Raw genomic sequence first — 27,746 nt, forward strand, 5'->3', positions numbered from 1 at the left:
ATTGACATGGGAGATTCACTGGGGTGGCAAGACTGCGCACCGGGATGATTACAGCGACGTGTGAACGAAGAAGCTGTGATGACAGCAATGTGGCTGGATGGGAGGAAGGAATAGAGGGGAAAGGAAAAACGTGGAAAAGGATATGGAGGATGAAACTGAAATGAAGAACCAAAATAGAAATTCATCACATTGGAGAAATTTGGAGGCATCCCTGCAGATGAGACATTAACCCATTGAGGACGGGCTGATTTTGCTACAACACGCATTTTCCATAGACACTTGCCCGAGTATACTCGGGACTCGTCCTCAACAGGTTAAAAAGGTTTGACCACACACACTTATGGATAAAAATGTGAAATTACACATCTAAATTGAAGCCGGGTGAGATGAGAAAATGCGACAATCTTGAATTTGCATGGTAGTCCCGGCTCCTTCTTCAATCATCTATGAACTCTAGCCACCAAGATCCCAGAAGCATTTATCAATTTCATATTTCAAGAGCAATTCCATGGGCCACAAGAAGGGGAGATCTTTTTCAAGGGCGAAGGCCTTTTGAAATCTGAGATGTGATTTTGGCGTACTTCTTGGTACCAAATACTGGTAGCAAAATTCATACTTAAAATCAAAGGCATCAGTTATGAGATTCAAACAGATCTCCAGAATGTCCTCTCCACTAGGTCTTGACTCTCACTAGTAGCTGGACTAGTCTCAAGCAATGACCTCCTGCTCGCTCCTCTTGCAAACACGACTACAGTGAGAGGGCCTGTGACAAAGACTATCTGGGAGAGGGACTGAAGAGTTGGACGATGATCATTTGGCACATATCTTGCACAAAAGGAGAGTCACTCTCAAATGATTCTAAGTCATAATGCGGATGATATCTATCAAGTTCACGTCTGTACAACAGTCATCTAAAATGAATCATGATGCTAGCATGAAAAAGGAAAGAACTTTCAAAGAAAGAAAGAAATTCCTTGATGATACTGGTGCCGCTTTTCAAACAATGACTTCCATTTCGGAAGTGTGACTTACAATTTGACTGGGGCACTGAACCTTAGGCAAATCCGAGTAAGGGTCTGCTGTTTCAGATCAAATTCACCTTGGAATTACTCCAAGGATCTCTTAGTTCATTTTCATCTTTTCCTCCACCTTCTCTCTCTCCTCTCCCCCTCCCCCTCCCCCTCCCCCTCCGCCAATCCCTCCCCTCCCCCCCCCCCCCAACTGCTGGTTTACATAGAAGACAAATGCTGTATCAGGAAAACCATCGGATGATTATATGACATCAATGTGCCATGGAGGGATCAACACTAAAACTCAAAACAAATTGATGCTATATAATCAAACAATTTCTAACCTTGGAAAAGGGGTATCATTCAAAACTGAAAACAATCCTATAATTTCTTTTCATGACTAGAAGTGTCAGCCATACAAAGTTTGCAAATTTCCTTTAACGTTAATCTTGAATAACAGAGCAATTCGCGCCGCATTCACGGTTGCTGGTGCATGGTTATCTATTCACAGATAAGTTTGTTCTCTCATTTGCGACATAACATCAGACTATTCCATGTGCGTGCACAATGTGATTTTCCCACCTACAATGTACGTAAATTTGGGATCACCTTTGCATTTTTTTACTTAGAAAATGTGCCTACAAAACAGGCCAAAAAAAACCCCCCAAACATATGACTCCATGATCATCACTGTTCAAGTATGATTCAAGATGACAATATGTCAGAGATGTGCCAAGTACTGCACATGACAGCTTTGACTGAACTTATGATTCACGAGTTTCTGAGGAGGGAGATATGCCGTATTGGAGCGAGTCTAAATTTTCGCGAACTAGGACTTCCCAGTGATTTCGCGATTTGTTAAATTCACAATCATGGAGTCATCTACTGAACGGAGAATTTATGTACACGCATATATACCACATTCATATATATATATTCATATAGTTTTAAGTGTCTATAATTTCGCAAATAGAATCTGACTCGCAAAATTTGCGAAAATAAAAACCTCACGAAGTATTCTGCGTATACAGTACATTAAAGACAGGTGCAATGTCAAATCTTTGTCACAAGCGAGCACCTCTTTTTGATTTTCCTTCCTTTTTTTTTTGCCATTAAAACCAATACATTTAGAATGAAGTTAAGAAAATTGAAGATCATTATCCTTGAGCAGACAAAGTAGTCAATAAAAGAATATCAAATGAGCAGCTCAAATATGCATTAGAAGAGGATATGATACAACAGAATGAAGTTCCATATCTTTGATATAATTCTTCTTCAAGGTATGAAATTGCAATCGGAACATACAGGTTTTGGCGGTAGAATTCACAGAAGGCCAAGACACTGATTTTGAACTCAAAAGTGTGATATGAAACCAGAAGAAGGGAAATCCTGGTTTGAGAGGAGACTGGTAGACAACCCTATCCTTGGGAGACTGGTGCATGATCCTGTTTTAGGGGGCGACTGCTGGCCCATCCTGGTGTTGGGATACCGGTCTGTGTTGGGTATCATCATAGGGGGGGGGGGGACACAAACTGTACGCATGGTACTGACCCGCATGTCTGCGTTTCCCATCGGTACCCCATCAGCACATTGGGGGATGGGGTCTGGTATACAGAGCGTTTTGCCTCCTTGGTTGGGTCAGACAAAGACAGGAACAAATGATAAAAGCAGACTGCATTTTCTTGGAGGTTGGGATGGCACACCCTCAACGAGCTGTGTCTTATCCCTGCTCTGACAGCGAGGATACCATCCGCAATGATGTCTATCTAAGCAGCCATGTTAAATAGGTTCATCTTTCTCCAACGGCTTTGTCAACTTCCACATTCAAAATCACGGACGATATTGATGGGTGCTGTACGCGACTGATAAAAGCCTCTGCTATATATATATTGTACATATAAAACATATAATTTATGCTGATTAAACTATGTACTCAGCAAACAACCATCACAGTTTATAGATATGTGGGACTACAGAGGTAGCCATTATCAAGCTCCCAATTACATGAATTCACATGGTTTACAGGATGGTCAGAATGTGCACTTAAAAATGGAGGAGGGGGTTTTGATGGGAGAGGGATTGATTGTTAGATCTAAATGCTTTACAGAGCTCTGGCGCTCTTGTTGTTATTGCTGGCAAGGCTGGAGATAAAAGCACAAATAAAAATCTATTGATTGTAAACTATGCAGTATACTTAACATTCATTCAATAGTCACCTTGACAATAACCTCTACATGCCAAAAATGCTTCCGAAAAGCACCAGACTTGAACAGAAAAATAATCCCAACTATGCATAAACATGGATTTATAATGTCTATATTAACCAAATAATTTGCAGATATTTGCTTGGCGGTGAACGGCAGTAATTACTTTGATACAGGAATAATTTTCTGTGAATGCAAGACAATAAAAGCAGACAAAACAAGAAAAGAAAATAGAGTGATTTTAAAAGCGTTATGGCAGAGAGACCCTGTAAGAGTATTCCTTATCTCTTGATCTTGATCTTCACAGATCACCGATCAGAAGGTCCTTAGATGCTTTAGAGTCATGGGTAATAAGGAGGTTCAGGGCCAACAATTTATAAAAACGCCTTCACACGTCATTTCTATGCGTAATTTCGACTCTTCCTCAAGTTAGTCCCGTTTACACAAAACAATGAAAATGTTTCTATAAATCAACCTGAATCAGCATGATGCCAAATGCACTAATTCCCGCATGTGAACACATGCCATTATATTCATTCTAAACTCACAGAAAAATACTTATTTGTAATCACATTTCTGAAGCCCATCTAATTTCTGAAGTTATATTCACCCACACGATGCTGTTAATCTTACAGATTAATCTGAAGTTTGAAACTTCAGTGATTAGCTTTTAATTTAACCTCATATAGACAGACTTAATAGCTAAACAGCAATATTTATGCTTTGCTAAAGATTAACACGACAAGATTTCTTATGGTTCACCATCTATCCACAAGCCATGGAAGCCGATGGAGATATTTCATCAATGCATGGCTAGCGGAACAGGGGGGAGGGTGTCAGCCCCCCCCCCCCCAACTTTTTGTGCACCATACAAAGGCATACATAAGGTGTCATCACTTTGGGCCCCCCCCCCCCCCACTCTTTTTAAACCAGAAGTACGTAAGTGGCACTAAAAAAGAAATAGACAGAGATCTTGAAGTGTGAGAATGGTAAGGTTATGTTTTTCCGCTGAAGAAAAGCTGAAGTGGAAGGGGAGAGATGAGCTGAGGACCTCCTTTTCTTTTTTTCCCCCCTTGTTAGCCCATGAAACCTGGAAGTGCCCCCCCCCCCCCCCACTTTTGAAAATGCTCCACTGGCCCTGCAATGTACTCTAAAAGTTAGCATTATTTCTTTCCCTACCGTTAAAGCTTCCAAGTCAACCTCCACAACACAAATACATTACACAGTTTATAAGCTTGCATACGCCACTGTATCATCGCAAATTACCAGGTTTTGATCGCTAGTGCTGCATGTATAATGAATTTCTTCTGGTTCCAAGGTTTAATCATTGAGTGGGACTCTCACTCAAAAGTTAGAACTTCAGGATTATGACATTGTCCTGTGTGGATGATCACTATAATCATAAAATGCATACGCTGTCAGACGATTAGCTATCACATTGATGATTAGTTTCCATATGAATATACTGTAAACTTTTTCGCGCTGGGCGAGCTGAGAAGAGTTTCGCGTGTTTTTAATCCCGCGGAATCAAGACATCGACTACTGGAACATGTGGCAAGCAAAAATATTTGTGTGCTTTTATTTTCGCGCTAGCTTCTGGTTGCGCGAAAATTTCAACATCGCGAAAATTTCCACTTTTACAGTACCGTAAATCTAAATGTCTTCGGTGTAACAGTGTTTAGACACTGAAACGGAACTAGTTTACTTCATTTGTATAGCCAACTGCAACTAAAATCCTGAACAGCAGCTTTGTGATGATCTCCGTCTCCACATAATATAGTAAGTCCTGTCAATTAAACATGCACCCTTCGGCACAGTACTAGTACATAGTGATGTATGTATGCATTCAGCTAAAGGCAAAAGTGAAGAAAAGGTTGAGCTATCTGCCATTACTCAATCACGTGCCAGAGGTGCAACCGTTCAGATGACAATCTAGCATCCAGATTCAAGCTAAATGCTCCATTGTAAAACAACTCCAGACCACAACGCTTTCCTGCAATCTGTGCAAACAGGTCTGCAATATAAATCTTTCATCATCATCCTACCCATGCGTCGTAGTATGTCAACTATATTCTTCATTTGTTTTCATTTCTGCACTTGAACACGAAGTTTACGATGGAAAGACATTCAAAAGTAAAATGTGATCATTTGGTAGATTTATAAGAATCCAGCCCAGACTATAGGGATCCATGTCAAATTTATCTTCCCCTCTCTCTAATATATTACATAATCATATATCTCTCTCTATTCTTTTGTTCTTCAAAAATGTGCCATGACTATTGCGACCACTGGGCATATAACGTGATTGATTGCCATTTATACTTTCCATGGATTTCCTCCGCTGACAGGAGATTGGCTGGGTTGGGAGAATGATGATCCTAAAAACGAGTACTATATGGAGGAGGGAAATGAATCCCGGCTCATCCACAGAAAACCTGACAAGACAAGGCACAGGGGTCTGGAGAAAAAAAACAATAACCGCTTTCATCCGCAGTCCGAGCGCGCCCATCATCCATTAATCCCCATCCCCCAAGAACCCATCTTCTTGCTCAGGACTGTCTCGCCCCGGCCGGCCGTCACGCCGCCTCCATCCCAACTCATCTCATCCCCCACAAAACCTAGCTAATGAATGCACGCACCCAGCCCCGGGGGAGCCCTCTCCGCAAATTGATATAAATCGACAATGATTTCTCGGAAATCCGCGCCATTCTTCAGTGAGACCAGAAAATACTCTTTGTCCATTCGTCTCAGTGACATGAGGCATGTCGAATTTAATGATTACTGATATGACACCATGCAGCGGAAAACTCTTCTTTTTTTTCTTATTTTTTATCATTGTTCATGGGGGAAAAAAATGACAACGATTTTAGCAGGTAATAGTGGCATGATTGTTGAATCATTGAGGCTGCTTGACTGGATTTGGAGGTATATTGCTGGCGGAATGGAGCATTTACAACAAGTGGCACATTGTAAATCAATGTGCGCACATATTGATTTTGGCGGCCGCAGAACACGCTTCATGAAATTGATTACAATCAATTTCATGAAGCGCATGTATATATATTTCTTCCCAGAAACAGGCACTTGTTCAAACAGAAACCTAGCATCCACGAAGTCACCTGTGTTTTCTCAAACATTGCTGATGACTGGGTTACACCACAGCTGGTGTTACATTAACTCTTCTGAGTTCTCATATCACGGAGATACTGGGTATAAAGCTGCAACATAATCTTCCCCTTTAGCCCAGATTGGCAACTCAGGGAAAAGAAAATTACTAACATCTAGAGTAAGTTATCCCCATCCCTCTCCCCCGACCAAAATAACAAGAAGAAAGAGTCATTTTCTCTGTTCTTTGAAAATCATTTCACCATTTGCAGAATTATCCCCAAGACAAACAGTAAAACATGATATTTTGGCGAATTGGAGCCAACGGCCTTTTTTGCGGCATGAAATTTTTGCGAGTTGCCTCTAACATTCAATGCATATAGTGTAGACAAGAACTTTCACGTGCATTTTAATTTCGCGAAATTCACGAATTTAAAATGCATGTGAACATTCCTCGTTTTACAGTAGCTACATACATAAACAACCACCTCTGTTTATTGTGGTTTTTTCTGTAGTTCATAAGTATGAATTATATTCAATTTGAATTCCTTTTAAGACATGTCTACATCTTTTCATACATCACTAATACAAAATATAAAATGCATTAACCCGTTAAAGATGAGTCCTGAGTATACTCTGGCAAGTGCCTACCAGAAAATGTGTGTTGTAGCAAAATCTGCCCGTCCTCAATGAGCTAATGGTAACGATGATTGCTCAGTCAAGTACTCAATACTATGCCCTTGCTATCATGTACACTTTGCCTGGGAGTGAATTTGTCCTCTATGGGTATAGCCTACGAAAGGCCAGTGTATGGCTCAGTCTGTAATGTTCTGTGTGAGTTACCAAACAATGTTCATCGCCAACTCCTGAAGATTATTAATTCATAAAAGTCTCCTTTCCTTCAAATCCAAAAACACTTCAAATTTTTCGATTTGAAGGAAAGGAGGCTTTTATGAATATTAATCTTCAAATTTCAAGCTGAATTTTGTTTTATTAGACACTTATTTTCAATCAAAAAATGACACTAAATCTGAATTGAGCTGAATTGATCAAACACACTCCTTTTTTTTTTTTCCAATTCAATTTTTTCTCTCTTCTTTCATCAAGCTAAAAGCGACCCCCTCCCCTCCCGCCAAAAAAATGAGAATAAAAAACAGAAAAAAAGAAACAGAGTAAAGCCAAGCGGGTACCTTCTACAGAGAGTAAACATCAGAACATGAAATGCACTGGAATGTGAACAGCCATCTTTGTTTCAAATCAATTACAAAACCCCTCAGTTCCTCCCTTTTCCTTCTCTTTCTCTCAACCTCTCCTTCTTCTCTCCCCCCCCCCCCCTTTTCTCTCTCCTTTCTTCTTCTCTTCATTTATATCTACCAACATATAAAAATAAACTCCCGTTGGTCCGCACATCACTTGCCCCAGCATGGGCTGCCCTCATTACTGGCATGTATCCGTGGAAACTGGAGCATGAGCCGTGTGGCGGCCTTGTCTGACCTGATTTCGGCGGGCCAAAATTAGGTCAAGTACAAGTTGGGGGCAGTCTAGTGCTGTGTTGTGACTGCACAGCACCGCCTGCATGGAGAGGGAAGGAGCCTTGCTATTTATTGCACAGAAACCAGCACCAGAGCTTTTCATATGTCTGCCCTTTCTACCAGTAATCTAAGCCTCTCTCCTCCTCCTCCTCCTCCTCCTCCTCCTCCTCCTCCTCCTCCTCCTCTTTCCTCTTTCCTCTTCCTCAAGCCTCTTTTCTTCTCCTTCTCTATCCACACAAACACTGTATATAATAATTAGTATAACACTTTCTTTAATCACTCACTTTATACACAAACATGCTACATATATAGGCCTATATGTAGGCATATATATATATATATATATATATATATACACACACACACAACATGCATATATACAAAGTGTATACAGACACATTAGTATGTACCAGTATACAAATGACGCACAGGTCTGAGTGCGTCAGTCGGAATTGTGTGCATAAGGTAACTATGGAATGCTTAACCCACGAGGCGAAGCCGAGTGGGTTTAGGCTAAATTCCATAGTTACCGCATGCACACTATATTCCGACTGACGCACGAAAAGACATGTGCGTCATTTGATTTATAGAATGGGTAATTTTCTTGTCAAAAACCCAGTTTTCTATCGTGTTACCCGATGACAAAATTACTGGATGCATTTCCTTTTGGCTTTCCGTAAAGGGCATGCATACCCGTACTTACCGTTTTTTACTGGATGCATGGCCAGCCATGCATAAGTTTTTACTGGATGCATGGCCAAGCTGAGTGCGCGAACGCTTGCTTTAGTGCGCGAACCTTTGTTACGAGTACGCGTACTCTTGCTAAGTGCGCGATAACATGTTTACCACTGTGACTCAGCGTGCGGCCAGTAAAAATGAACACATAGCTCTCGACCAATCAGATCGCAGGATTCTCGCTACCCATTCTATAATGTATCATATACCATTCGTCCACCTGCACCATGACTACGTATCTGCAGTCAGTGCTTTCTACCAACACCTTATAACAATATATTCACTGCATCTTCATACTTCAACGTGTCTCTTCATCCCTCCACCAAACCAGTTTTGGTTTATATCTGTGTACTTGTCTACCTACTCATCAATCTTTCTCGCTACCTATCCATCCACTCTGTCTGCAAACTGCAAGACAGACGGAAATATCACGTTACGTGGCGAGGTATTAGTTTCGGCCTGCATCCTACTTTCGTCTTCATCCCCCCGGCTCCTCTGATCCCAGACAGATGGACGTTTCCAAGAAACAATGATACAGAAGTTTGAAATGGGCACTCAATCACTGACAAGGCAGTTCGGTAGGGAAGCGAGAGCAGCACTTGCACTGTACGACATATGAGGAAACAATCCCCAGTTTTTTTAATCTGACACTTAAGTCTGCCTAGTGACGGGAAAGTGGAAAGCACGACGCACTCATACTACACATTGTACTACCACTACTGAGACCCTTAAATCTTGAGTTTGTTTCCCACATTATCATGTATGAATGTCACAGGACTGTAAAATTTACCAAAGGAGATCAAATAAAAAAGCCCAGCCGTATTGTATGCAAATAGGCAAAACTCGCTATACGACGGCCATGCAAGACAAAAGCCACGTGTACCTGTATGTTTACGTAATAATGTGATTATAATGTACATTGTCATCAGTACGTATATTACTGCAAGTACAGTGTCACATGCCAAATTGATTTTGAAGATTTCAAGATTTTGAAAGGTAACTACTGCAAATTTGCCAGAAACTCGGTACTTATGTGTCGGACTGTCCCAAAATCTTTGGCACAGTCTAATCAAACTTAACAAAACACAGTGAAGTGCCTTCTAAACCCAAACTGCAGGGCAAATTTAAGGCCATAAAACATACTACAGAAGGAAATCTACTGTACGACACAGTCAATATCCCTTCCATGGGAACAATTTTCCGGGTATCGCATCTCAATTTGCTATGCATTTTTACACCATTGCTACACAAACTAACTTTTGTGTGGCAGTTTTCTTCCATAGAAGTGTACAGGATACCATTTGGAATATCGTTCATCAGCAGAAATTGCTAATCAAATTTGAGTTGGAAAATTATTCCCTGCGGCGAGTTCTGTACCATTTACTGGGAGACTATCTAGCATACACTATACTTCAGGGCAATTTTAAGGCAACAAAGACATCATTAAGCACCCAGGTCAATTTGATCTTGCCCACTGTTGGTTTTCGGTCAACATGACCCCAAGTCACAGCGAAAATATCACTGGTCAAGAGGATGTACTGCTGGGTAGTATTTGAACCAGGGTCATCCAACCTGACCTAAACTGTAAACTAAACTAAAAAAAAAAAATATGCTACAAACTTAAACTTGCCATTATATGAAGCAGGTCCTACATTAAAACACCTCCATCCAGGATGCATACTTGGTTAACTACAGTGTACCTTCCCACTGTTTCAACTTGCTCTATTAAATCTATAGGCAAGAGAAACAAAATTGCTGGAAAAATTTAATTTTGTAAGGGTTGTATTTTTTCTCCACAAAGGGATCTCTGTCTTGATAACTTTTCCAACTTTCAGAGTTTTAGCTTTACTCTTTGCCACCTGGCTAGAAGGAGCCAAAATGGCTCACTAGGAAGGGAGGGTGTGTTTGGAAAAATAAACTAATGATGCCAAGTGTCTTATATCATATTTATGTCAACTACCATTAAATGCTATATACACTGTTGTGTCCCACGCTATTAAAATTTGCAATATCAGATATCACAAGATTTTGACAATTTTCATTTCTGACTGCGTGTATCTCTTGTGCAGGTGTGATTTCTGGGAATGTTGCTCACATTGATTTCATGTGGGATGCCACTACATCATGTCCTCTATCTCCCATATCCGAAGCTCAGCGTGGAAGATATGTGTACTGTATACAAATATGCGACACTGGGTCTGTCAACCACTTCTGATCCGATATCCACTGTCGTCAATCTGTCTGTCTGCTGTTCTGTTTGTCTGTCTGTTTGTCTGTCTCTTGAGCTATCATCTGTCATGTGTCTGTGCACGTTGCCCCTCCCCTCCCCCCCCCCTTCTTCACTAATCGTTATGGCTCTTGTTATGTTCTCAAATGAAAGCACGTCCGTCTGTCTGCTGCCCTCACGACCGCTCTATTTGCATTTCGTCTCCAGTACGTGTCGACGAAATCCATTTCCCTCTATATCTCTACTTTCATCCTCTTACACTATACATGGCTTGCCATTAGACACGCGTTATTTGAGGCAGGATTGCAGACCACTATATTAGACTATACCATCTCTCCAAATTCTTCTCTTAATCTTTCACTTTTTATCAATCTCCCCCAACCTTTTGGATTAAGTTTATTCTCTGTGACACACACATCTCAAAATCTTTTCACATTTCCATTCTATCCCCTCCACATGTGTGTTTCAACAAGCTTCAAAAAACACTCAACACACCTCATCACCCCTAACTCTTATCAACCTTCATTGATCTTTTTTTTCACCCAGTTCCTTCTTGAAACCAACCCTACTTCCGATTCCTCTGAACAAACCTGTTGACTTGTGACCCTAAATGGTTTGCGGGGCATTTCAAGTGTGAACTTGTATTATTGCCTTTTTTTTCATAATTTTTACCCTAAACCCAAGCTCTGGAAAACTACTTAAATGCTGAATCTGCTGACATCTTCCTTCCTGACTGATCCAAACAGTGTTGTCTGACTTCCAATCTGCATCAGTTCAGACACATCGGTATCCTTGGTCTTTTCCCCCTCAATGACAGCAGAAAAAAGGTTTGGAATATCTATCGTTGCCCTATTGCATACTCCAACTACGACAATCACTACCACTACTACTACCACCACCACTTCTACTACCATTATCACTACCACTATCACTACCAATACCAATACCAATACCACTACTGCTACCACTACCACTACCACTACCACTACCAATACCAATACCACTACCAATACCAATACCAATACCAATACCAACACCGATACCAATACCAATACCCATAACAATACCACTACCACTCCTACCACCATTACCAAAACCACCACTACCACTATCATTACTGTGACAATTACACTTGTACCACCACGGCCAACACTACCACTAATTACTACAACTACTTCTACTATTACCATTCCTAATCTTCTACTTACTCACTACTTTTACTACTACTATGACTAGCACTACTACTACAGTTACCACTCTGCACTGCCACAAGTTATTACACCTACCCTTTCAAAGCTCTTTTATTCATCTGACTGCCTGGGGAACAGAATAGTTTGTGGCTTTAGCACCCAGAACATTTGCTGCCATTTGAATGAGGCCACCAAAGGGGCTGAGTTGCCATGATGATCAAGTCCAGGACCAGTGTCAGAATGTAGTTTATATCTACCAATGTTGGAGCTCAAGGCATCCAGTTACAAATGGTACCCTTGGCCCTTGCATCTTCTTTGATCCCATAAGTGCATGATGGAATAGTCAAAATTGTTGATTTTTCTCTCTTTTTTTTTTGGGGGGGGGGAGGTGGGGGTGGGGGATTGGGGTGGGGGGACAGTCTCACCATTGCCTTCTTCCTAAGCATTGCACTTTAGAGATCAACCTTTTTTTCTGGAATGTGACTGGTTTTATCACACATCAAGCCCAATCTATACTGTAGGCAGAACTAGCACTCTTCTTCAAGCTATTTATAATGTCTGTCTATTCTTAAGCTGAGGATCCTTTTAGAAAGGCGTATTTCCACATCCCAAAAACAAAACAAAACAAAACAAAACAAAACAAATATATATCATAAATATTACAATTCCTGAACAAGCAGACATCACTCATTCTGCTTTCCAAATATCTGAATATTGAACTATAGAGCTCTGTACTAGATATTCTAATTTGAGTCTGGAATGAGACTATCACTCATGTGCCATGTAACTGGTGTAGAAATATCTCCCTGGTAGGCGGAGAATGCAAACAGCAGTTGGTTTACTTTTTCAGCCAGAACTGTTGACACATATAATTTATGTTCTGACCTGAGTTTGAACCCCCACAGGCTATTTTTTTCCCCTTCCTCTTCATCATCTTCTTTTCTGGGCAATGAGAGTATGCATAATCTTTTAAAAGGATTGGCTAGAAAAAAAAAATTATTCTGCATGTCAAATTTCTACTCTGATATCAGTCACTCATCTCTAGCAATCAAAAGGTCTATTATACACATGCTTCGCACGCATAATTCAGAGCAGAATGCATTTTAAAGGGTTTGTGGCAGAACCATTCATGAAGAAAAATGTCTTAGCGGCTCTGAAAAATTGGAAAAACAGCATTTACATGAAATGTCAGGATAGACAGGGCTGAATTCATACATATCATCCTACAAATGGCATCCAATTTACCATAGCACAATGATCAAAATTACTATGAGGAGAAAGCATTAACCAAATTGAAAACCCACAAGATTAAGGATGTGTTTATGCTCAATTTGCAATGGCAGAATCAGCATTTTTTAAAACACCGATTGAAAACGCTGGTTCAAAATGCTGTTCAGGGGAGCACTGTTTATGCTCACTTTCTTTGAGCTTAGAAGGAATGTTTATGATAGCTTCGTTGACCTCAGCAGAGGCAGGTCAAATTGGGGCGCGCGCTTTTTCGGAAGTTCTGGCCCGAGTGTGTGCATTGTTCACGTTCCACAACATGTCTAATATCTTTTCAATTATTTTACTAATACACACGTATGGACTGTAGACAATGATAGGAAACACAAGTATGTATTTCATCGACAAATTGTTGACAAAATCGGACTGTATGGTAGTGAGCTCTTCATGCATTAACATGTCTGTGCACGTACAGTGTACACCATGTACCAACAAGGAGCTAGAGGGATTAACACCTGCAGGTTGTACAATGCACAGTACAGTAATCGAAAGGTTAGCTGCCATGGCCTCATGCGCGCATTTTCACATGAACCGGAAAGGCGATGGAGATGTCGTCATTTAAATGCGTTTATATGTGATTTGCGTGTATGCTTCCCCATGAAACATGAATAGTCAGAAACGCTGATCGTTAACGCACATATTTGTGCATTTTGAAATGACATTTTGAAACAGCGTTTATATCAAAGTGAGAAAGGATGCAACCGTGCTTTGAACTAAAAATGCGTATGACCCAAAAAGGGGAAGTATAAACATGGCCTAAGCTGCTTTTTTAAAAAAAATCCCATTGCCAAGCACATTCTTAAACTGATGAAAAAGATCTATATACACTGTAGATGAATCAGACTTCAGAGCATTGTAATTTATGGCAGCCATAACTGTGGGGCTTCCAAAGAAAAATTAAAGCACTTTCAGTGGGTTATGCAATGAGCCAGATGCGTTGCTAAGTCAGTGCATAATTAATCTTTTGTTAGGCATACGTGAAGCCCCCCAGGTAGAAATTACCATAAAAAACAGTACCCAAACCGAATTGGTCTATACAATACATCATCATTTGGTCACATTAGTAACGATAAGAGATAGTATATTCACACGAGAAAAGACATTCATCATCATTAAACACATTCAAATGCAAACTAAAAGCACACTTCTTCTATCACACATTTGTAATTTGTAAAATCAAATATAAGGAGCTCTTGAAACACAGCAAAATATATGTGTACAGTTTCTTCCCCCCTAGAAAATTATGACACTATAACTATCAGTCGGAGCATTTTATTTGGGACTCCCTCGCTCGAACAAACCTTGAAAGAAGCTCTTGTTCCGCAGGTAGCTGACACTGAGGCGTAAGATGGAGAGTTTGTCCAGCTTCGAGATGGTGTCAGCATCGAATGGGAGCAGGGCTGCCAGTCGGTCCAGCTCTGCGTTGAGACGATCGCGATGCCTCTTGCTCGGATTCGTCTTTACCGTCCCGTTCATCGGAACTGTATTCCTGGAAGCACAGGGAAAGACGGAATAAAAATGCCTTCATCAAAATCCAAGCTCTGACCAACATACACACCATAATTATACTTAGCAAGTCTAATTTTTTCAAGAATCGGGACTTCTTAACAATTTCCTATTAAAAGTGGTTAGATTTGAAATAATGGAGTCAAGCAATAAATGGAGTAGTGTATACACCTGTAAGTCCACATCATGTCCAGATCAGAGAATATATTTTTGCGTGTGTTAAGATTTGCAATATAGTAGTACTTGACTCATGAAATATGTGGCATAAAGTATTTTGGCACTGATGTGACAGGCAACAATTTCACTCACATATAAGAGCCTACATTAGTCAATTTACCTGTTTAATTGTTACTATCCTCAGACGCTCTTTTGATTTTGTTGTCTCTCTTAATTTCTTACAATACTTTTCTCTCTCCATATTGGTTTCAAGCTGCAGAGTTTCCTCTTTAAGGAGAAACACGCAAATAATATACATTTGATATTCATTTGTACGTCTTTTATATCAATTCAGAAATTCATGGCCTCTGGAAACCCTTTGACCCAAAATCACTGTAAAAATATCGGAGGAGGTTACACACAAAGCACAAAGATGTGGACAATTGAAATACTGTTTGCTTGTTTGGTGACGATTGTTTGTTTGAAATGGAGGCAGCTCCCAATGTGGGGGGGGGGATTGTTGTTTCTAAATATATGTCACCTCAAATATGTGTTGTTGTTGCTGTTGTTGTCATTGTTGTTGTTGTTGTTGTTGTTGATGATGATGATGAAGTATATTTTCCATCTCATCATCACCACCAAGACAACTGAGACAATAGCTAAGATTGGGGGATGAATTTGCATCAATTAATAGTATCTTTTTAAATACCAATAATTGCATATATCACAGTGTTCTATGCCAAAATTCATGTTCTCTTTTAGCATCAAAACAAATCATTTTTTGGAAGTAATATACATTGTAACTTGAGACAGCAGTGCACCATCTCAATAAAGATACTGTATGTATGCTCTATCCAAATTCTAATATTTTAGATACCGGTACTTTATAGAGAGGTTTTACTTTATGCGACATTTACATAACAAACAATCTGCAGCTCCAAATAACCAATCCTCATGTTTTTAAACTCTTCCCTTTAATAGCATTGTAACAACAGAAGATAACTTGGTCCCGTCAACAAATAATGACAGCTATTTCTTTTTCTTTTTTTTTTTTTTTTGCATTGATAAATACAGTACTACAGTTTAATTTCAACTATTAAGGATATGTGACCCGCTACAACAAAAGGATCCTTAAGGCGCTAACGGCCGAGCCAAGAAAATTGAGTTTGAAGTCACATCATCAAAATCTGTCAAAACAATCAGATTTCTGTTTTTGACATAATTTTGTAATCTAATGTTTTGTCTATCATCTGCCAAAATTTCAAAGTTACATGATCAAAGAAAAGGTAAGAAATCAGCATTTTTCTTTGCCATGACTTTCCAACTTTCAATGTAACAGAAACGAGTCCGAAGATTTGAATTTAGCACCGCAGCTAGACTCCGCCCCTAGCAACAAGGGAGTGATCTTATTGGTCAGTGCGTGGCATCTTTATTACTGATTGGTCTTGCGTAGACCACAGGCGATAAGCTTGAATGGGCATCGCGGAGGTCGCTAGGAACATGCCTTCTATTGTCAAGCGGTGAAAGCTGTCTCTCCTCCCCTTGATCATGATAGCATCGGAAGGAAAACTTTGAAGGCGTTTTTCTCGAAACCCTGATTTCCTCAACTACTTGACATGTGCTACAGTGTATATCTCCGCAATGGAGTACTTTTATGAGTTGGGCTTCATATGAAATTAAAGTAGAAGAGTAAGGGAATAATGTCATACCATTTTCAGAAAATTGTCCTTCCCCGACTTTCGGATCCTTTTGTTGTAGTGGGTCACATATGATCACTACTTTCCCAAGAAGAATAAAAAGATAGAAAGCATCAGAAATGGTATTGTAGCACTCAAGTGCATGTACAATGTACAATCTGTAATGTAGGCCTACAGGATTCCACTTTTGCACACAGGTTCCCAGTCAGGATGAATATTGCTACAGTCACTGAACTGAGGGACGGCTATATATCAAAGGCTGTCTGTCCAGTATATATCTCTTAAAAATAAGAGAAATCTTTTATTGTCTGTATTTCTTTTCATACATAAAAAAACTGGGCCTGCTGTATAATGTCAAAATTGAAACCCATTGATCACTCACGGCTGTATGTAGTAAACACACACACACACACATACAAACAAACACAAAAGGATCTGCACTTTGTACTTTGGCCCCGACTTCGCAACCAATCAAAAGAACACTGGAAGTGACTAAGCAAAGAGGGGGGGGGGGGGGGGGGAGATATTCCACCACACTTCTTTTCATAGCAAGTGTTATGAATACACTTTATCTCGGCTGACAACAACACACGTGTACAACACATTTTGACACAGACTTGAACAGTATTGTACAAACTACACCTCATCTTCCAATACCATTGCTCTTCGTTATGATACACACTTGCATGAGACATCAGTGATTATCCAATCATACAGACAAAAACTGCAAGTATGTGAGAAAATTTTAAATACTCTCATACACAGTAGCATATTGTGATCTCTATAGAGGGTAATGTTATCAGTTTTGTGACAGTCTGACACTCCCAACGAGCTCCCAATCAGAACTGAACAACAAAATTATTCATAAGTTTTTGTCTTTTATTTTTGCTTCTTTGAATGATTCTACTATCTAAAGACTAGATTGATGTAGACTGTATAGCTGAATGTAAGGAGGTGTCACTGAAATTCTGTTGTTGTGTGGAGGCATCCTGTCTTGCACAGACTCCAGAATGGGGTATTTGATACATCACGGTAGTTCTCAGCTCAGTCTCAAATTTGGATGGAACGTGGTAACATTTTGGGAGGAGAAAGGCATGCATACAAACTATAGGCCACTGTCACGACATCTGGACAAAATCTCTCTTTTTTCACAGGAAGAAACTTTATCATAACTACCAAAAGTGTGCCTTTCTGAGATCATTTTCACCATTTTTGCCATGATGTCTTGATTATTCAAATCACTTTCATGTCAAAACAGAATTCTCCATCGAAAAGAAAATGGTCTGCAGAGCACTTATCAACCAGCACTCAAAATATTTAAAGGCACATTCTACTTTAACAAACTTTACAAAGTATATTATCAGGAGCATTTTCACCCTTCATGTAACAAACATGTGTGGTGATAACAGTTTTGGAAAAGCAGTATTTACTATGACACCTGCAGTAATTTCTTTTAAAAAAAAGAATACAAAATAATGGGAAAAAGCAATTCTTCTTCAAAATATTTATCAGAAATACTACCATCTTGTCACTGCTCAACTTTTGAACTGCCCTCTGCCATGGATACTACTATTTGTTGCTCCAGATACCACACACAAAAACTATAAAATCTGGTGAGTGTAGTTTCTCATTTTGTGGACCATAGTCAGCATGGAATTCCTTGCCAAAGGAAATTCATTCATCACCCCATCTTATCAATCTTAGAAATGAATCTATAAAAGTTCCTATCATTATTTTTGTTGACCTTGATACTGAGACTTATTTTGACCATGTAAAGTGAAATGATCAGTTTGGTTGGAAACGTGCTGCACGACAGACTGTTCATTTTTATCTATGTTGTACCCGCTGTACTGGAGTTCAATGTAAACTGCTCACAAAATACCTTCACAAGTCCACTATGATTCCAAAGTCATGGTAAAGATCTATTAAAAATGCATTTTCACAACCGTATGGATTGTTCTACATTCACTGGAAAGTCAATGACGCAGATATAGTATTCCCTCTCCCTCTCTAAATAACATTTAGAGCACAGTACCAGCATCCTAGGGATCTCATTACATTTTTAATCTGTAAACCTTTGACTGTGGTCATACTGTACAGTTGTACACGTACAATACATGGTGAATTTCTTCTTTTCCTCAATTCATACTTTTTTTTTTTGCTTTGCAAAATGTATAAACCAGTTTGTTGTAGAACAAAATATAGCAGCTGGCACTAAGCATAGCATTAGACATGTCAGGGGAAAACAAAGGCAAATCACTAGAATCATTTCTATGTAATACTGTAAAAACGAGGAATGTTTGCCTGCATGTTAAGTTCACGAGAGCCAAGATTCACGAAATAAAATCAACATGAAAGTTCTTGTCTACACTTTACGCATTGAATGTCAAAGAGGCAACTCGCGAAAATTTCATGCTGAGAAAAAGGCTGTCGGCTCCAATTTGTGAAAATTTCATGCGGCGAAAATATAATGTTTTACAGCAAGTGCCTGTGACATTTTTGATTGAGAGTATTAATGTTCAGCTGAATCCAGATGTGTTGTAGATCTTTGACCCTTGACCCCTGAGCACATGGACCTGGTCATATTACAAAGATAGATCCATAATTGTAATACTTCTTAAAGTGATGAATCAAATTTTGTGAGACTTCATTAACACACTCAAATATTTAAATTTTTTGGCATACTGAATATTCAGGCAACAACACCCCCCCCCCCCCCAAAAAAAAAAAAAAAAAAAAAATCATACATAGGAACATTAGGCAATAAAATATCAAATAGCAATTTGATACTGCTATAGGAGCAGGCAGATAAAATAAAAATATGTGGAGTTAGAAAACTATGTAGTTCAAGAAAAAATTGTAAATAAAACATGCAGAAATTATTATTGATTTTCCTTTGGAATCTAGAGCTTTCACGGCAAGGATGAAACATAGATTATAATAATATCAAGCAGTTTTAATGCTCACACAAATAGTACTACTACTATCATATGAAGATGTAGAACAGTGATGAAAGTGCCTACAATGAGAATTTACACAGGAAAAAACTGCTCTACAGAAACATTATATTTCTGATAGCCTTACCACTGCAACCACCCCTAACTGAGTACCTATTTTAACACCTGGGATAGGATGAGCATTGTGAGTCATATACTGTATACGCTATAATTTTCGCGTACATAAATTTTCGTGAATTGCCGCTGTCACACATTTTCGCGAGTGGTTAAATTCGCGATTGGGGGACCAGAGAAAATATGAAGTGGCAAAGAAAGTGTGAATTTTCAACTTACTAGCAAATAAGAATGATACTAGTTATACACTGCATGAAAAAAACTTACCAAACTCTGCGAACTAGTAAGTTAGAATTCAACATTTTTGAAGTGGTTAAGTCCATCGCGCTAGATTTCTGACGAGTGGTCCCCTTGCGATAATGGATTGGCTCTCTACAGTATTCGTAAGTAGACGTGGACGTGCGTAAACAAGCTTAGCCAGTATGGTCTGTTCGGTAAGCCATGACATGGTATACCAGTACTGAAATGTTTGTATCATCAAGGCAAGGGATTTATTTTGGAAGGTAATATTTTCGCGCGTTGTTAATTTCGCGAATAGCTCCCGACTCGCGAAATTCGCGAAAATAAAACCCCCGCGAAATATATAGCGTATACAGTATTGTCCTAGGACATACATGTACAATTTAGTGACCATGAGCACAGAATCCTCTCATCATATTTCCACTTTCTCATCTATAATTTTATGTTTTGCAAGCATGATCCACTCAAACATTTCTTACAGTGCTGAATGCCTGTCATATTGCTGTAGAAAGTGCAGTTCTTGGTTTGTAGCAAACATGCTACACAGCGAGTGGTTTCAACAATGTGGTTCAAAGGCTTACAGTGTACTTTCTAAGGGGTGCCCTATTGAAATCAAACCTAAAATACTATATTGTCCCATATAATTCAAAAAGTCGACCTGTTTGCTGGCTCGGGAAAAAGGGCTAACACAATATAAATAACTGCTATAATCATTTTGTATGAAAAGAATACAAAAATACACAAATAGTTCAAATTCTCTTTTCTTTCTCCCACGCTCTCTTTCTTTTCAATCTCTCTCTTTTACTATCTCTATCAATATTAACTTTTCATTGGTGAAATCTGTTGAAAAACTTTTTTTTTTTTTTGGGGGGGGGCAATTCTTATTATTGTGCGGCTTTAAGCTACAATTTAATTTCATCAGTGCGGTCATTATATCGGGTCTAAGCAGCAGTTAAGAAATTACACGGTAGTGAGGGAGTAGCAAAACAGTTTCATTCTCTCTTTTCTCTCTCCCTTTTTATATTTTCTTCATCTATATCTATCTAATATATGTTTGTCTGTTTCTCTCTCATATCATAGTACACACATATCGTACGTAATATACAATGTATCCCCCTCCATATCCTTTCCCTCTATCTTTCTCTCACTAACCTTTGTTGTTTGCATTCCAGAGGCATTTTCCAAAGCCAGTGAACTCTAGAACAATAATAGCCTTTGTTGTTTTTATGGAATTTGTCAAGGCTAATTACTGCCCGTAGCCAGCTGATGAAAAGCAGGGATCATCTTGAAGCAAGACAGTATGTGTGAGAACTTTTGATGGGTCATTTCTGTCTGAATATTGTACTGTGTGTGTGTGTGTGTGTGTGTGTGTGTGTATGTGCATAGTGTATGTGACATAAACTTGCTTCCTCATACATACAGCATTTATGATCACATTCCATGCACTTTGAATTGTATCAAACGAATTGTTCAAAGTCAGTGAAGTGTTTCAAAGTTCTAAAAATGGAAAACAAACAGTGGTAGAGCAGTAAAGACTTGACTTGAAAACTGAAGTAATGGAGGCACAAATACATGATTGTACTATCATGTAAAAATTGCATAATTGGTTTGATGGGCCTTCAGCTTTTACCATCATTCAATTCTGAAATTCAAAGGCACTTCTAATTAGCTTCTGTTCTCCTTACTGATTTATAAATAAATCGTTATGTAGTACCGTAGTCCATTGTAATCGTTCACGCTTCAGGCCTACAACATTTGATAGATTACTGATCATGGAAATGCATCAATGTTTAGATGGTCGTAAAATAAAATTGCTGTACCTTTTGATGAAATTCAGCATGATGTAGCCTGCTACAAAATATCATGCACCTCTCTCTCTCTGTCTCGGGGGGGGGGGGGGGGGGGGGGGGGTGGAGGAGGAGGGGTGCCTCCAGCATTTATAAGTGATCTAGTTTCATAAAGCATACTGAACATCTTTACTTCAAACTGTGGAAGACATTAAAAGTGTACTACTGACATAAAAATTTAGAAGCCTCAAGGTTTTCACCACACATTTAATGACCAGCATAAAACTAAATTTACAAAGTTCAAGTTAATCAAAGTCTGCTCAATGTTTAGTGACTTTTCTTCATATAATATTCTTCTTCTTTTTTTTTTTTAACTAAGGGCACTGAATAAGTTCATTCTCTTAACATTAAAGGGACTGTGCAGTACTGGTTGAAGTAGGTATTCATGTTTTGAACATTCCGAAGTAAGATAATGAAAAGCCTCTTATGAAATATGAAAGAGCATGTAATTCTAAGAAGGATTCAACGTTTATTTGACGAAAATTGGTTTTCAAATGGCTGAGATATCCCAGAAAGTGATAATAATAAAAGGCGACATACCACAACTTTATTAGGATCTCTTTGTTTCACCTTGTTTTTTGGATATCTCAGCCATTTCAAAACCGATTTTCATCGAATAAACTTTTGATACCCCTTAGAATTGCATGCTCTTTGACATCTCATAGAGTGGTTTCTGAATATCTCCCAAAACGTTAAAAGCTAAATCTTCACTTCGACCAGAACTGTACACACCCTTTAATATACACAAGCATTTTTAATCATTGCAAATGTACACGAACGTTACACTTTGTACGTAATCCAGGGCACACCATCTAGCATGTGGTATATTGATCCTGGTATGCCTTTACATTTTAAGTGCTCTTTAAATGAAAGAGAAAAACCACATGAATCATTTCTCAAGCATTGTTGCAAGGTTGATGCCGGCAAGTATCAAATTGTAATGTTAAGTTAGAGGGCAACTTCAACATCCTGCACACTGATGTTTTACATGATAAACTCGCCGTTTCCTATTAACCGAAACCAGCACTTGTACAAAACAGGAAATATCACCAAGAATAGGTTTTTCCTCCTTAGCAGCGATCTAATACTACTGGCATGGATTTCTACCTTACAAAAAATCAGAAAACATTTCATATCAACAAAATACAGTGCACATGGCACTACATGCCTACTTGCTGGCTTGCCAAGGACGGGGGGGGGGGGGGGGGGGGGGGCATTACATGAAGAGTTTTGTCAAATATTCTTTCTGATGAACTCTTATAAGCTACTGAAATACTTACATCTGATTGGCCAAGAGCAAATTTGTCAGACAAATTTGCTGGACAAAATGCTTCATGAAATGCCCCCTGGAACTCCCGGTCAGGCAATTAAAAAGAACAGAACTATTTGCCTGTTAAAACAATGTGACCAGGTCTTTGGCTATGGGAGAAGTATCTTTTACTGCACCCTGACGGTACAAAAGGCCAGGTTCAAATAAATCTGAACCTACATGTACATGTAATAGTTTTTGAAAATCAGTTTTGTACACTTTGATGCAAAAATACTAGGTGTTTCAAAAAACATTTCCACTTCTTATTCTTAATAATTCAAAAACTACATATCAGATAACACTGTCATTGGTATGAGTGATAGCTGAATAGTGTACAATTTGGTTGAAGGTGAGTTGAATATGAAAGCATAAATAAGTTTCATGAAATCCATGATTAATTTCACAGTTAGGTTCCAGACTTTGCTCTATTTTCAACCCTCTGTACAAAATTTCACTTTGCACAGGGGTCAATGGGTGTGTATGGGAGTGTGTGGTTAACACCCTGACAATGGTCCTGAACAATGGCCAGGGTTTGAATGCTTCATTATTCATTCATGAGAAATTCCACTATCACAGCTAGTCTTTATTCAGCCTCTGGCAGTATCTGTGTAAAGTCTATTAAACGCCTGGCAGTATCTGTGTAAAGTCTATTAAACGCCTGGCAGTATCTGTGTAAAGTCTATTAAACGCCTGTCGATACTGTCGTTGAGTCGCGTCAGTGCTCTCCCTACGTCTGAAAAACAAAATTACAATGAATACCTTCTGTTCTATCGTAAACGTGGTGACAGGAAGTAAAGAAAATCAATTAGAGTATATATACACTTGTGTATATGGAGCCTTAAAAAAATCTACTCTGAGACAAATCGCCCCAATGATAAATGCTGCTGAACTCTTTTCCAAAAATGATCTCTTTTTATCGAAAAAGCGAAAAATTTGTCAGACTGTTTAATTAGTAGACAGTTGTATTAAAATGAGGAACTTTAGATCGATATGCTATATCTCAAATCTAGTGATATGTGAAGCAAAATTTGAAAATGATTGCCAGCTGGAATGAAATGTGGTGTTTGCAGGCACTTTACCGTGCATGAATTCAGACTAGCAGTGCCCAGGGCAATCCACATGAATTATTGATTAAGCATTCATGTGACAGGGAGCGCCAGACTGACGCCTAGTCAACAGGTGGTTCAGACATGTCCATTGTTCAGAGCCATTGTCAGCACACACTCACATACACATCATTGGTTCCTGTGCGAAGTTCAATTTTTGTACAGAGGGTTAAAATTTGACCAAAATCTGAAACCTTACTTCAAAATCAATCTTAGATTTAATGAAACTGATTTATGCTTTCACGTGCAAATTACCTCCAACCAAATTGTACACTATCCAGCTACTACTCATATCAATGACAGTTTTATCGAATGAATAGTTTTTGAAATATTTATGATCAAAAGTGGGAAATGTTTTTTGAAACACCTAGTATTTACTCTTGTGGGTGTGTGCACACACACACACACACACACACACACAAAATATATATATATATATATATATATGTTGCTAAGAAATATTGTGATAGCCTGTGATAACCATGATTAAAAAATCAGTCCAACTTGATTATTTTTTTTTCTAGAAAACTTGAGATAATGTGTCCTGCAAGGCATGTACATGTATGTCTGTATGATTGCCATGAAAATCATATCTTCATATATATATATATATATTATATATATATATATATGATATCATATATATATATATATTATATATATATGATATAATATATATATATATATATATATATACAATTGTATTCATTGTAAATTTAATCATATGATTTACCATCATGAATACTGATTGTTGCCATCTCCAAAGCAACAACCTTTTTTACCTTTTTTTTTAATTAAGAGATTAGAAAAATCAATGATACATCCATTCACAAGTTGCTGTGTTGGTATCAAATTACACATTTTAACTAGCATCTGAATTAAAGATACTATTTACCATTGGGAGCAGTGATTTTAAAAATGTTCAACTTATAACATTTGATGCATAAATAATGTGTAGGTCTGTTGTATCACAAAACATCCTACCATATAAAGATTTTTCAATGAAGCCTAAAATATAATATGGAGATATCACAATTTTTCTCAATAAACCATAACTGTAGATGATTTATTTTAGAAACTATTTTATTATAACTATTGTTCACATTTTGCATATAACAATACCTATACTGATTAAATCCTAATCAGAATTTTTACACTGGCTGTTTCTATCCCTAATAACACACATTTTAGAACAATTTTAAAGCACTATAACTGGTTTTTATTTTCATCTGCAAATGGTAAATGATGCCTTAAATTATCTGAAAAGGAAATTGCTACTTCAGAAAGCATTCAGGAAACAAAACAACAACAAAATCAGAGTTGTCCATCTATAAAACCTCTTGACTAATTATAATTTGATGACTAGTTGACTTCATTTCAGTTTTCAAAAAATGTGAATCATGAATATGTCTCTAAGCAAAACTCTAACTATGAAGTGAAATAGCAACATATAAACCAATCTTGTGAGATGGGTAGATTACTTTTGCCTCTAAAAGTTGAAAAAAAAAAAGGATATAATATCAGCATGTGCCAACTTCTTGTTCTTGTTTAATTCAAAGGTTTAAACACAGGCAACCACCTTAGTGAGAAGTGGCGGTCAGTTATTTGGCAAATGAAGCAAATCAAACTCACATTATCATTCTTGAAATGATCACATTTTACTCACCAACTGCCTTTACTTCTAGTGGAAAAAAAAGAAAAGAAGGAAGAAAATGTTACCTTACTCAAAGAAATCACAGAAGTTATCCATATGCCAGTGCAGCTATCATCTAACCAATGTATCTTGATTGCACAAGGTGTCACATTTAGACATGACATGATGGAAATCCAGAATACAAAATGGAAAATAGCAAAATGGAAAATGGAAAAATGGAAATTACATGTACTTAATGTAGAGCCCATCAGGGTATGGGCATCAAGAATACTAAAGAGACAAATTGTGTCAATAATTATGAATAAAGAGCAGTGCAGCACATTGTTTTTAATGTGGCATATGCTCCATTAATGTGTGTGATGTGAATTGTTTGAGTTATTTTCAGATTTGAATGTATGATGATATGATCGGGAAAGTTGTGTACAACCTGCCTGCTACATCTCCATGCAGGAAATGAAGCATGTTTTTCATAATCATATCAACAATTTCATGTCTAAAATAATTACTGGTGTGTCGCAGGTAAAAAATAACCTGTGATTATACAAAAATGTGTCTTTGGGCAGTTATGGAACTGGTTAACGCATGCGGCGTAGACATCTTTTCATTCCAACAGAATTTGCAGAACGAGTTCGGGTGGAGCTTGGAATTGTCGCCAAATCACAACTCCCGCCCCGGGCGATTGCCCGTACTCCAAAGGACAACGATCCGCTCTGCTCTGTCAACGCTTTCAGCTTCCGTCTGCTGCCACTGCACAGAATATGTACGGCATCAACCCTAAATCATACTTACCGTTTAGCAGGACGACGTCGCCTCTTGCCAGCATAAAGTTTAGATCCTAGAGAATCCATCATATCGATGAAGGGTTAACGAAACACGTTACGAAAAAAATTGATCCGATGATAGTTAATCCATAACGCAAGCTTGTAGCAACTCTGTTGAATGTAACTCAACTGCAAACACTTTTGTCTTCCCGTACGTTGAGCTGCACTAGTTTCGCGTACGACTTCTCAGCTTTCAATCACGGCATATGATCCGACCATGACTAACGTTACAATTCATCCACAACTGCTCGGCTGGAACGCTGAAGTTAACTTGCAGTAAAATATTAGTTATTTGTCGTCGGTGTATTCCTAATACCACGCAAATCTGTGAAAACTCTCGCGGTTTGTAACCACCGCTGGTTTTCACTCTTACTCTTAGCATTAAATCGCAGTAGGGCCTAGAAGAGTTCTATATCCTGACTGGGAAAGCACGAAAGCCGCGCCGCGGGCGGAGCAAGGCAAGTCGAACACGCGGAGGTGCCGGGAAGATGATCCAGTGAGGTTTGGTACATAAGCGCCACTTCTCTCTACACTACATCATCACTTCAACTCCGAACGTGTAATAGCATTTGTACACGGCGGAACATTTGCCTTGCGAGGAAAAATAATCTTGCTGCTGATCGGGGAATTTTCTGTTGACATCTTACTGCATGATGTAAGCTGGGCAAGCAGCCAACTTGCAAGGCCCTCGTCACAAGATGGCAGCATTCATTTTACAACGGAGGATTCACATCTTCGACCGATAGTGAACTACTGCACTCGTCCTGCATTTATACCGTCTTGAAAGCAAACAAAAGAAAAAACAGACAAATAAAACAAGACACCACTTATATCAAAATCACAAATCTCAACGAAACGTTCAACAAATAAAACAAGACACCACTTATATCAAAATCACAAATCTCAACGAAACGTTCGTTTTTAGTACAGATACTCTTCATGATATTCATATTCGTGATTCTCATCCATAATTCAGTATTCATCACATATTATCTCACCTTTGACTCCGTTAATCACGTCACTCTTTCCACTGACATTCATCACAGCGAGAT

The 27,746-nt window shown here is 38.6% G+C and overlaps 1 protein-coding gene across 1 annotated transcript; it reads right to left on the reverse strand.

Moving 5' to 3' along the window:
* Positions 1-644: 644 nt before the first annotated feature.
* On the reverse strand, positions 645-26,721 carry LOC139717500 (aryl hydrocarbon receptor repressor-like). Its single transcript, XM_071629004.1, has 4 exons — positions 26,663-26,721; positions 14,589-14,776; positions 2,562-2,638; positions 645-791 (listed from the first exon to the last, which is right to left on the reverse strand). Exons 1-4 carry the CDS (start codon positions 26,719-26,721, stop codon positions 645-647), a joined length of 471 nt encoding a protein of 156 aa, XP_071485105.1.
* Positions 26,722-27,746: the final 1,025 nt, after the last annotated feature.

This window comes from Diadema antillarum, unplaced genomic scaffold (genome assembly GCF_040938485.1).
Source record: "Diadema antillarum isolate AM-2024a unplaced genomic scaffold, OU_Dant_1.0 scf00000076, whole genome shotgun sequence".
Classification (NCBI taxonomy): Eukaryota; Metazoa; Echinodermata; class Echinoidea; order Diadematoida; family Diadematidae; genus Diadema; species Diadema antillarum.